We start from the raw sequence: 12,312 nt of genomic DNA on the forward strand, positions 1-12,312 counted from the left end.
GCCTAGCCTTTCGCAAATTTTAAATCACAGAGGCGGCGATAAAAAACAAAACAGCATGTGAATTTGAATAAAAAAAATAAATCATTAAGCATACATGATATTGTCGAGCAATAACTAAAATATAATTTTTTAGAAATATCAAGGTTTTTAGACAATGAGAAAAAAATAATTGCATCTTTTTAACCCATCGCTGTGATGACTTTGTGTCATATGACCCCAATCATCATTAAACAGGATTATCATACCATGTCACAAACCGGGTCAAAATTCATAAGCACCTACACATCATATTTAATTAATAACCATTTAACTTACTTTAACCCTCTGGATCATATAGAAAAAGCCTGTAATAACCTTAAATTAATGGTAGAAATATCATCAACCCGGTATGTTATCACCTCATTGCATGTGCACAAGCTGCAATGCTGTTCACCTCACACTTGTTATGCAACAGCTTTAACTTTGAGCAAGTGTTATCAAACCTCGTGCAGCCAGCGTTATGAAGACTCGCTGACCTTTAAGATACTTTCAGCTGAGTAAAAAAAAAAAAAAAAAGCAAGCTCAGATGTATTCATCAGCAGGAGCACTTCCTATGTTTGTGCATCTCTTCAGCGACAGACAGAGACTTCCTGCAGACTCGTGCAGCACACTAGGCCTAAATGAGAGGCTGAACAATGAAGAGGAAAGGCGCAGGTTACGGTCGCAGGGTGGGGAATGTGTGTTGATAAAAGAGACGATTGTGAGGGTCTGTGGAAGAGTTTATTAATATTATAACATCTTAACTACAGAGGGGTTTATCTTAATAAAAAAAAAAGATAAAAACAGATTAAAAAACATTGGTTTCATGGCAGCTAAATTAGTTATCGCTTTGTTTGTCCTCCTTCACCAAAAACTTCATATCAAATCTTTAGTTTTTGGAGGCTTTTGTACAGTTTTTATTTTATTCATTTTAAACACTGGCCTCTTTTCTCATTCACCTGCATTGACGTTTATCTGTGGGCCACATAAAAATGACTTGGCGTTTCCGTTTTGACCCCTGGGCCATGAGTTCCAAAGACTGTCACACAAGATCAAATATCAAGCACAAACATCCACCACAGCAGTTGCTATTTGAATGAAGACGCAAACGATTAAACCAGCAGAGCAGAAGCAAACCCCCTGACCCAGTGTTCTTCTCGCAGTGAAAAAACGGATATGGGGAAATGTCAGTCTCTTTCTATCGCTTAGTCATACCAGAAGTCATGAACGTCTCTCGATCAAGATGTACTCGCACAGACTTATCCAGATCTACAGATTAACCGCATGTCTGCAGAAGTCAAGAAGGTCACGATGACATTTTCTTCAAGATAGCATTGAAGTGAAAGATTGGTAAGTGTGTATAGTTCAACATTTTTGCTAGTTCTGAACTAATTTCCCGAAAACGGCAGGGAAATAACGTCGACCACACTTTCAGTTATTGATGAAAAAAGTTTGCTCCTCACAGAACCTGACCACAGCAAAGACTTTTTACTTTCACTTCAGCCAAGTCACATGCTCGTGTCGCACTTCTAAAAACTGCAAGACAAAGTATCCAGTCTGACCTGAAGCACAATACAGGTCCACAAGTAAAGCAGTGACATGCCAGGAGTCACGGCTCAATTTCATAAATAATTGTATTGTATACCTTTTCATTTTATTGCTAATTTATTCAAATATCCTCAATACATTTTCTTAAAGAGGTAGGGATCAAACATGTCTTGTCGATATGGTAAGTAATACAAGTAATTTCAATATATGTTAAAAGAGGACAAATGAGAAATAAAAACATTGATCATTTTTACAAATTAATTATATTTTGATCCATTTAGAGAATTTAGAATTTACCAATTTTAACACAGGAAAACTTCAATTTCTTTTTTTTTTAACGTTGTTCAAAACCACAAGGGACTTGTAAATATTAGATCAATTAATAATGCACCCATGCAAAATTGAAATTAAAATGAAAAAAATAAATAAACACACCTATTACATTCCTCCTTTTCTAAATGTAAATATGTTGTAATCATTTCTTAATATGCAGCCTTCTTTAACATTTAAATTTATTTATTTAAATTTTCATTGGCTAAAAACACACTTATAAATTAAATAATGACAAACCAATGAACTAATAATAATAATAATAATAATAGCAAGACAAAGTGCATGAAGACAATTTAATTTTAGCACAGTTTGTTGACCACTCCATGTTCCAGCTAGATACCTGATCACTAAATCTGATTTTCTGCATGAACGATTTATCTACATCAGCACGACAATGTGCCATGAACAAAATAGAATCCAATCATGTATATGACCAGCTCTAGCAGTCAAATGGTATTGCCTAGTGGACCATGTACGACATGCGGACCAGGGTTTGGCAGCTATGATCATATCAATGGCCTCAGTTTCTTAACATTTCCATATGAGAACAAAGCCCAAGAATCACTTAAATTCATGAGCTAACTTGTCTCCATTATAACAGAGTTTATTATAGCTAACTTAGCTAGCATATACAGTAAAGTCACATTTAGTAGGTTCATTGTGTCTTACAGTCAAGAACATGGACACACTGGCTTCAAGGTGCACTGCTAGAGTGTGTGTGAAAAGACAGTACACGGATAAAGTGTGTCCTGAGTTTGTAAGCCTTCCGTCAGTCAGACTTATCTTTGTTTACACACTTGCGGACACACACACAAACTCAAAGGGAACATCGGATGCTTTATAGGGGTCAAACACCCCTGTTGTGCTGCCCGTGTTGTTACAGAGTGTCCAGTGTAAGTATCTCTTCCCCACCACAGAATAGAATAGAATAGATAGAATAGCTCCCCTGCAGTAACGTGAACCCACCCGGCGGAAATCAAATGACCCCAAACCTCTTAAGACTCATTCCAAATGAAACTCTCCCTTTGAAAACATCTCCATCCTCCTCCTCTCAGCTGACCTCGTAGAGTTTCACATCCTTGGCCGAGTTTAGCCACTTGAATAAAACATTTTCCAAATAATCTTTAACAATGTAATCGATGACGGTTAAAGTGTTTTGTGCATTGTTAGGTGGAAATCTACAGATCAGCCTCCTGTCTTTCTGCAAACTGTGTTTTATAATCTTCAAAACTGACTGTCAACACTGGAAAACTGTCTGGACCACCATCTTGTTTGTGGTGCATGTTTATTCAGTATTGAATTATTTTTGATCCAATTTGCATGTATTTTAAGCGCTCAGGGCCAGACAAAATGACTTGACGGGTCACATGTCATGAGTTTCACACATGTGCTACAGACCCAGAATGACCGGGGGGGGTTATGTTGACACATCCGAATCCAGACATAAACACGAGGTCATCAATACTTTTAAATGAAGAGGCGTCCTATGACATCATTCTGTGCATGGTCAATATATTGTGAGATTTCGATCCCATGAATTAAAATAAAACAAAACTGTATTTTGTGACTATAAAATGTCAGATTCTGCACATAATTTATCGGTCCAACCCCCTTCATGTCTTCCCTTTGTTCAGATGGTGCCAGGAGGCTGATTTCAAAGATCTACAGACAATATGCAACCATATGGCACAGCAAACGTGTATGAAAAATATGGCTGCTGGTGTTCGCTTTATCGTCTCTAATTCTTCTGCCTGAAATAACTGTCTGTCAGGAATTTAACAGCCGATTTAAAAAGTGTGAAAAGTGGTGGGAAAATAGGTGTTTCTCATTGCTTAATAAGACGCCCTGTATTCAAAAACAGCCTCTTGTCGAAACCTGTTAAGCAAACCTCGAGCATCACACGTTGCCACACCCGGATCCGTGTCTGGATTTGAACTTTAATAAAAAAATTAAAAGAGGCAGGACCACTTAACTTTTGAGGATTATCTTATTTCTAACAGTTGTAATAGTTCAATGATTCAAACGTCTTTACCCAGAAAATCATCCGACATTTCATTTTGTCCATCTGTAATATTTATCTTGCCTTTATAAACTTTTCAAGTTAAATTTGAATAAATATTAAAAACATGGTTCTTAATGTTGCCTGCAGCCAGTTGAGTTTGAGACCCTGATTTCGATTTTCTTTTTCATTATAGTGTGTCATAATAACTTGGGTTGTAAAGCAATCCCCAGACACATAACAGCCATCAAATCACTGTTGACTTCCCATGTAAAACTGCTGAACAGGAAGTACACAATGAAATAAGGTCAAGGACTCTTGACTTCCTTCTGTGAGAGTCTTGTCTTTTCTATTTAGTGTATTCAGCAGGATGTCAAAGCACATTTTTAACATAACTTAATCATTTTCCACTCAGTAGCAGATAGATTACATTTGCACTAATGTTAGACAAGTAGCTAAGATATAAATGATTATTTATAATTAAGCTTGTTTACACAAAACAATGGCTACATCAGATTTAAGCCGTGCATTTCTGAAAACACATCCAAAACTGTAGCCCTCGACCTCTAAGCGATGAAGGTTCAACCAGTCTATACTGTACTTAATTAACACATGATGGTAAAGGTGTGTGGGAATAATAAGCAACGGCAAAAGTGTGTTGTTGCTGGAAGAACATCTCTATGAGGAGTTGAAGAAGGTGTAAACTAAAGCCTTGAAAATGAGCCTGCGGGGATGCGAGGGAAGTGTGCGATTCCTCTGCTCACTTCGAGCGACGCAACGCAAAGATATCTAATCCAATTACATTGCAGACCAGGCTGATCTTTAGCCATCAAGGACAAACCTTTAGCTGGAGCTCAGAGACACACACACACTTGCAGACCACCCGCTGAATTGAGCCGGAGCTCGCCTCAAGCCAAACAAGAGAAGAAATAAACCAAGTCAAAAGATGACTCTTCATTCACAAATACAAGTAGGAATTGTTGACTCTAAAAAAAGACAACAAAGATCATCAAGGGTCCCCGTCTTCCAAGATAACTGGCTCAAACTACTTGATTTCTCTTCATCACCGAGATGTGCCGTTAAATCTCCTTCACTTTCTTGTTCTTAATCTAAGTGAGTCCTTCTAGTTAATCTTCATATCACATCCTTCTTTGTGGCATTACTTCATTGTCCAGATTCAGGCAAAAGGTTGAGGTTGTAACTAAAGGTCCCTTTAGGGAAAATAAAATATATATTTTACAGCGTTTGTTAGGTATTTCTATTCCATTAATCCTATCCTACCATCTTATTTTCTCATCATTAACACAACTATTGAGGTTTAATTTCCCTAAAAGCTTGAAATAACCAGGGATAAGAAAGGGAAATGTAACATGGTAGCTAGGATAAAACTGCAAAAAATTGCATGAATAGCCTTTTGTGTAGATCATTACACCAAGCTCCAGGGTTTAGAGCTTATTTTAGATGATCTTCTGAAGACTGATAAAAAACCAATATGCGGCCCTTGGATATGATTCCATTCGACAGTGCAATATCTGCCATTACGCCTATGGCTGCCGTGGCCACTGAAGCTGTGCACGTGTGTGAATCACAATGTGATGTAAAAGAGTAAAATAGTGATTCAAAAAAGTAAAAGCAGCTCATAATCCAGCTTTGTTCTTCTCTTCGCTTCTGTTTTTTCAGCCAAATAAGTTCAAAATGATTCAATATTTTCTCTTGAAATGTCAGAGCCAAACCGAGATCAGCCGTTGCACTGTCAATATTTAAAATCGTGTGGTTCATGTGAAGACATTGAGCAGGTTAGTAATGTAGTGAACGTGCCAGGACGCATCCGAGGAGTCAGAGAAGCAGGTTTGATCGGTTTCAATTCCGATAAATTCACCTTACGGCAGGCAATCTGAATTCACCATCTTACTTGTGACAGTTTCAGCCTGGCATTTAAGAAGACAAACAAATGTAGTGTATTCAACATGCAACCGTTGCCACTGGCCGTCTGTCCTTCTCCGTTACCTGCAGTCATCTGTAAGTTTATCTATGACAGCTGAGTCTTAACCGTGGCTTCTGACGTTTCCGCTGCGATGAGCTACTGGGTATATTCAGTTACTCTCTTCCCGAAATAACTCAAGACACGAGGGGCAGCAGACGGCATCAAAAGTAAGATGCGAAACATCGAACAATGAAACACAACACACAGACAAAGCGTTTAAAAAAAAAAAGAAGATTTTGATGAATTCGTAGCTACAGCATCAGCATTTACAAAATAGATTAGTCAAAATATTTTTGGTAATTGGGAATTAAAATTAAGGAGATGAAGACCAGACCAAGTTAAAGATGTTATAACACCAAGCAAGTACCACTTGAATCTCCGTTATGCATCATAGCCTCATAGAAGCGTTCGTGTGCAACATTTGAACCGGAGCGGCCATGTTTAAGCGAGCAGTCCAGACAAGCACGCAAACGTCTGAGCGCATCAGCGTCTGCAGGGATCGGGGTCGCAGACTTAAAGGGAAGGAGAAAAGCGAAGACATGCAGATGGAGAGAAACCCACTCATCCAGTTAAACATAGACATGGTTGGTTAGTTAGAGGAGGGCTGGAAGACCCTTTGGGAGGTGCCAACAGACTCAACAAGTCTTGACAGTGCAAGGATTACGAAGAAGAAGGACTAGTACTGACCTCAAGGAAGGCAGAGCTAAAAACATGTTTTACATGGAGGATAAGATTTCCAGTCTGTAGTTTAAGCTCTAGATAACACCTGTCTCTTTTCATCAGCAATATATTTCGGTTTGACGGCCAGAATGGCTGCCTTGGTGCTTGGTTCTGTTTTTCTATTGCTTATTTTGTGTGTAATCTAATGTCATTCTTTTATTCTGTACTGGCACCATAAAAAAATCCCATTTTGTGTCTACAACACTGGCAATAAATGTTTATGATTCTGAACAGTCATTGGAAGAGACCAAGTACCACTTTTTGCAATTTCACCACAGTTCAAACCCCGACATAGAGCACATCAGACGAATAAAGAGTTGAACTAGATATGAAACAGCGACACAAAAAACAGCTTTAAAAACTAACGTTTAAAGTATGTCAATTTCCACAGAATTATCCCCATCCAGGCAACAGCAAAGTGTAGTACACTGCATAGCAAATCCAACATTCCATTTTTTAAACAAATCTCAGAATGTAAGATTACAAAATATTTTTTGGTGAATACTATAAAAATAATTCTTATTTAATTTGTTTATCACCCTCTGACAAAAAAAATAAAGAGAAGCTTCTAAAACAAAAACTTTTCACCAACTTTTGCACATAAAACCAATAACTTTTCTTCAGATAATTCATCTTAAATAGGACTAATGCACCAAATTATATTTTATATTATATATACGGAAGAAATGTATTTTTACACGTACGCTAATAAACCGAGTGGGAAACATCTACAAAGAGCTTGAATTGTTATTAGAATAGGAATAAGCTATTCCTGTGCGTCTTTGTTCGACACAGGATGTCACTTCTTCTTTTATATCAAGTCCACAAAGTAGGGATTTTCCCCGAAACCCATCTTCCGCTCGCAACACAATAGGCTTGTTAAACACAGAGCGTTATTTTTACCTTAAGATGTTGGCCGCCTTACGTGGTCGTTAAAAAAAACACTCTGCTCTTTGCAGAGTACGAACGGCAGGACCAGTGCCAGGTGCTGTAAATCCGACTACAAAATAGCTCTGAGACGCGTTCAGTTGTCATTTGAAAAGACATTAAACCAAAGCTTAAATCATTAGCTGAATTTCATGTTTTTATTGTGCATCACTTAAGCTATAAAAAGCCGTCGTTAATACTTTATTTGCAAATCAAAATTGGTACAAAATGGAGACTTTCCAGAAGAGGAAATGAAGAAGTTTGTTATGCATTCTCAGGTTGTAATCTGGGCAGCATGACACAGCGGGTTCGAATTCTGCTCTTGAGCAGGTGCACATATCGAGATGACGCTGGCTTATCTGTCTCTGCCCATTATAAGAAGTGCAGTCGTGGTGCAAGCAGCGGTAATGGCCACCTGGACTGTGTAGTTGTGCGTGTATCTGGTGTGCCTGTGCTGTAGGTGGAAACAAGGAAGAGAGGTAATACAAGGACAAGGTTGCTTGGTTGTGAAATCCCTGGTAAAAGCCCATTTAAAAGCATGGGGGGGGGGGGTTCTCAGGAAGTCCCTCACAATATGGCTTTAGAATGACACAATCCTATTGTAGGTGTTGTACTTATAAAAGACGTATAATGATCAAACGTATTTAAAAAAACAACATTAATACGTATACATATAATTTCAAGAACTTCCTGCTTACTTCTAAAAAACTCACTTTATCCCCAACAAACGTGATTTCACCGTTTAACAACAAATTAATGGGATTGCTTGAACAATGAGCTAAAAGGCTTAATGTATCCGTGTAAATCTTTTGTTTACATGCTTGTGTATGCGATATCACCGGCGTTAGGACAATTGAGAGTCGACTGTGGATAAACAAGATGAGCTCCTGGAATCTTCTTCTTCTTATACATCCATTACGTTCGAGCGGCTCCACAGGATATATCGACGCGGCGGCGTCTGTATCTCATTAAATCACGGTTAAGTGTACATTAGACTTGTTCTTGCTTTGGCTTACTGCACGCAAAACCCTGTAGGTTTCTATTCCGCTCATCTACGTCCCATCCATCACTCAAAAGCAGAGGGATTAAACATCTGTCACACTCTGTCAATTCACCGAGCGGGAGAAAAAAGGGCACATTTAGGCACATCAATGTTGTTGATTCGACATCCTGTCTGCTTTTGAAACGGGGAAAAATGAGGTCATACGCTGCTGTAACCGTGTCGTCACACTGTGGGGACTGAAACTTGACGCCGTGCATCAGCGTGGACGATGACGATGACACAACGTGTAACATCCTCGATTTAGACATTTATAAAGCAGTATTATACGTCTGCTAGTCACAAGCTTAACATACTCTCTCAATATCTGAACACAAAAGACAGTATGACTTACATAAACACATCCATTTGTCTTGTGTATTTTGCTACACAAAGATTGAATTATAGTTTGGGGCCAACAGCAGATTCAGTGAATCTTTTAATGTTATGTGTGTTTTCAGCACCAAGGGAGTGGGTGTTGTTGTACTGACAGATCATCGAGCTAACCAGTTCTGCCATAACAGGAAAAAAGAAAAAAGGATAAAAATGTCAAACTTTCTGCAACATAAACTCTTACAAACATTTGAGGTGAATCTGTTTCAACCACTTTTTACGGAAATCCTTCTGAGGCGTTTTTGTTTTCATGTTTGTTCTGAACAAACGGCTCTTTTTAAACAAACTTAACATATTTTGCTGAAATAGTAGCTTATTTGTCGAGCTAAAGGTCGGTATTTATGGGAAGAGCAAATTACCATTCTCTGCTTTTTGCACGCCACATTGTCACGGCCTTCAACTTTTATTGGCAACACACTAATCTCTTCTTCACACATGACTTTGAGATCTTTAACTTCTGGATGATGTCACTACCCACAAGGCAACACAAATTGCTCCCACTCCAGTTTGCATACTAGAGAAAACAAACATGCCATCGACACTTCAATTCAGGCATTCAATAAGTGATTACGATATTTGCTGAATCCATTCTTGACGGGAAAAAAAAGTTGAATTGAAGTTGGTTTATAGCTACACTGTGTCTATGTGCGTCTAGAGACTGGAGTATTACACAGCTAAAATATCACATGGCTGCAGAAACAATCCAGACAGCTGGTCTCCACCCTGGGCTGCACCCAGCTAACCTGATAAACAGACAACAGTAGCAACAACAGAAAAAAAAAGTGTGACACCTCACCGGCTGTTGTGAAACAGTATAATGAGACATGATTATTGTAAAGACCATATTCACAATAGTTCCTAAAAAATGTGTTCACTCTGTATTACGAAACACAAAGAAAAAGAATCAAGCACCTTTAACATTTAGTTTGTGTGCTTGGATCATGTTAATGGTTAATCCTGGCCTTCAACTCGGACGATACTTGGTTTACTAGTTAAGTTACACTACATTACATAAACTATCAAAGCTAAACACAGGGACGTTTTTACAAAATGTGTGGGTATGAACCTTGTGACTTCACAGAAAAATGCATTGTGTCATCTAGATTCAGAACCTCACACGGTAAGCTTAGTTTAACTAACCTTGTGTTTAATTGTTGATCTAAGGTAAGGTAAGGTAAGGTAAAACGTTATTGATCCCTCAGGAGGATCTAATGCCAATTACCAATGGATCTTCTGTGTTGCTCTGCTGTTTACTGACATTTCGCAGCATTCAATAAACAAGTACATTAGCTTGCTTTTGTTGAAAGGATGCTTTGAAATAATCACAAAAATGGGTCAGGATCCAGGTTACACTCATAGCATTTCTTATATTCAACCAGCTTTCACTTGACGAAATACATAATACAATCAGAAAAGTATTCCTTCTGCTAAATGCTATTCAACATGTTAAAATGTTATGGAGAACCAAGTCATCTTTAAGATGCATGGAGTCGTTATGTGCATCTCATGGTAGAAATACATGAATAATAATACAAATATTTATTCGACCAGCATTTGCCATCAAAAAACCATCGAGTACCTGTGAGTATAATGTGAAAACAGAAGGAATTAAAACATTAAAATGCCTAAAGGCACAGTTTTTGGCAGGACAGATGGAATAGCTATAGATGCAAGACCTCAATCAGTTTGCTAATAATCGATAAACCATTAAAAAATAGCTATATATCAGCTCTTAAATCAAACTACTGTCACCATACATTTAATCCTGGCCATCTTTACGATGTAGCACAATCGAATATTTTTGTCAACTTTGGAACACTCAAAGCTGACCAAATATGAACATATTTTACTCAAATGTTATTTGAAAAATATTGCTCAATTGATGATATGTATTTACTTTATGAGTCAAGTTAGGTTTCATCGATTTCAAGGCGGTTTACGACAGTTTGCACACAGGAGCCCAGAGAAGGCGCACCTTGCACAGGGAATAAACTGACATGATGCTAACGTTAGCATTCCAGCTGAGCCATCACTTGTTATAAAATAACTTCCCGGCGTAGCATCGAGAAAATATTTATATTATATTATAAGTCGTTTTGGTCAACGTTCGACCCGTTACCCCTCGACCACTGAGAAACCCCCCCCCAAAAAAAATTCGCCTCGGGAAACCGTTGCAGGTGGAAAACGGTTGGCAACAAAGCTAAGCTAGGCTAAGCTAATGGACATGCTACGCGAAACCACAGCGGTGTTAAAAAATGTCAAAGTGTTTAAAAAAAAAAGGGAATGTTTGCGTGTGTGGGTGGATGACTCGGGGGTGACCTGAAGTGGTGTCAGCTCGAAAAAGGGGGTTCGGTATTTGTGTCAGCGTCAGGAATAGTGCGCAGTTGACCTGTCATAGTTGAGAAGCTAGCTGGTACTCACCCCATTAACCAGTCCATGGCTGGAGCTAGCCCTGGCTAACGTTAGCTGGGCAACCAGGAGCCGCGGGCGACCCCCTTCACTTTATCCGGCCACCACCCTCGCTGCTCGGGCTGCCGTGTCTACCACCCTCCTGCTGCCCCCCGTCGCTTCACCACACCGGTGCTGCTCCTCCGTGTGCGCCGCTCGATTCCCGGACGAGTCGGATCCAAAAACGCTTAAACTTTGAGCGATCGTCCTTGTTTGGCTCGGGTCAGGGAGCGGGATCTCGGCTTTGAATGACTTTGATGAGCGGGTCGGCGGAGGAAGGAGGCTCGGCCCCGGGCTGCGGTGGCGCCGAGAGAGGCAGCAGGATTTTGGGAAACCGCCCGTCAACCCCGGTCACCTCTGTCATCAATCCGTGTGTGGCTACCGTGCTGCTGACAGCCTGGATCTCTGCCGGAGCTGCGAGACTGTGCACAGTCCGGAAGTAAACACACACAAACACACACACACACGCCCGACCCACTCTGGTCTGAGCGTCAGTTCCACGCGCGGAGTGATGGTGTTTTTTAAAAAGAACAATCAGATTGATACAATACTATAATAATGAAACATTTTTCATCATGTTATTCCTGTCAAAATGTAGTACATTATATATAAAAAAAATACGATTAACGTCTTATAAAGATTTCTTGTTTTTTTTCTAACTGTCTTTGATGATGATAATAATAATACAAAAATAAACCTTTGTACAATCATGACAGGAATATTCTAAAATCATTGATCTTGAATCTTTATTTTTACTACTTCAGTCTCAGACTTGAGACAAAATAAAAACATAACAGTTCATATTTGAGGATGAATTGACCAAAATAATTATTTTATTTTATAAAGAAAACCGTGGAATATATTGTATGTGTTTACCCTGATAAAAAAAAACATCTTTTGATA

General features: G+C 38.9%; 1 protein-coding gene across 1 annotated transcript in view; it reads right to left on the reverse strand.

Moving 5' to 3' along the window:
* The window catches only part of mob2a (MOB kinase activator 2a), a 45,752-nt gene extending 33,914 nt beyond the window's left edge, over window positions 1-11,838 (reverse strand). Inside the window, exon 1 of the mRNA XM_087796693.1 lies at window positions 11,383-11,838. Coding sequence (XP_087652819.1) covers window positions 11,383-11,399 — 17 coding nt within the window. The 5' untranslated portion in view covers window positions 11,400-11,838. The remainder of the gene's footprint in view (window positions 1-11,382) is intronic.
* Between the last annotated feature and the right edge of the window lie 474 nt (window positions 11,839-12,312).

This window comes from Callionymus lyra, chromosome 8 (genome assembly GCF_982586985.1).
Source record: "Callionymus lyra chromosome 8, fCalLyr1.hap1.1, whole genome shotgun sequence".
NCBI classification, from domain to species: Eukaryota; Metazoa; Chordata; class Actinopteri; order Syngnathiformes; family Callionymidae; genus Callionymus; species Callionymus lyra.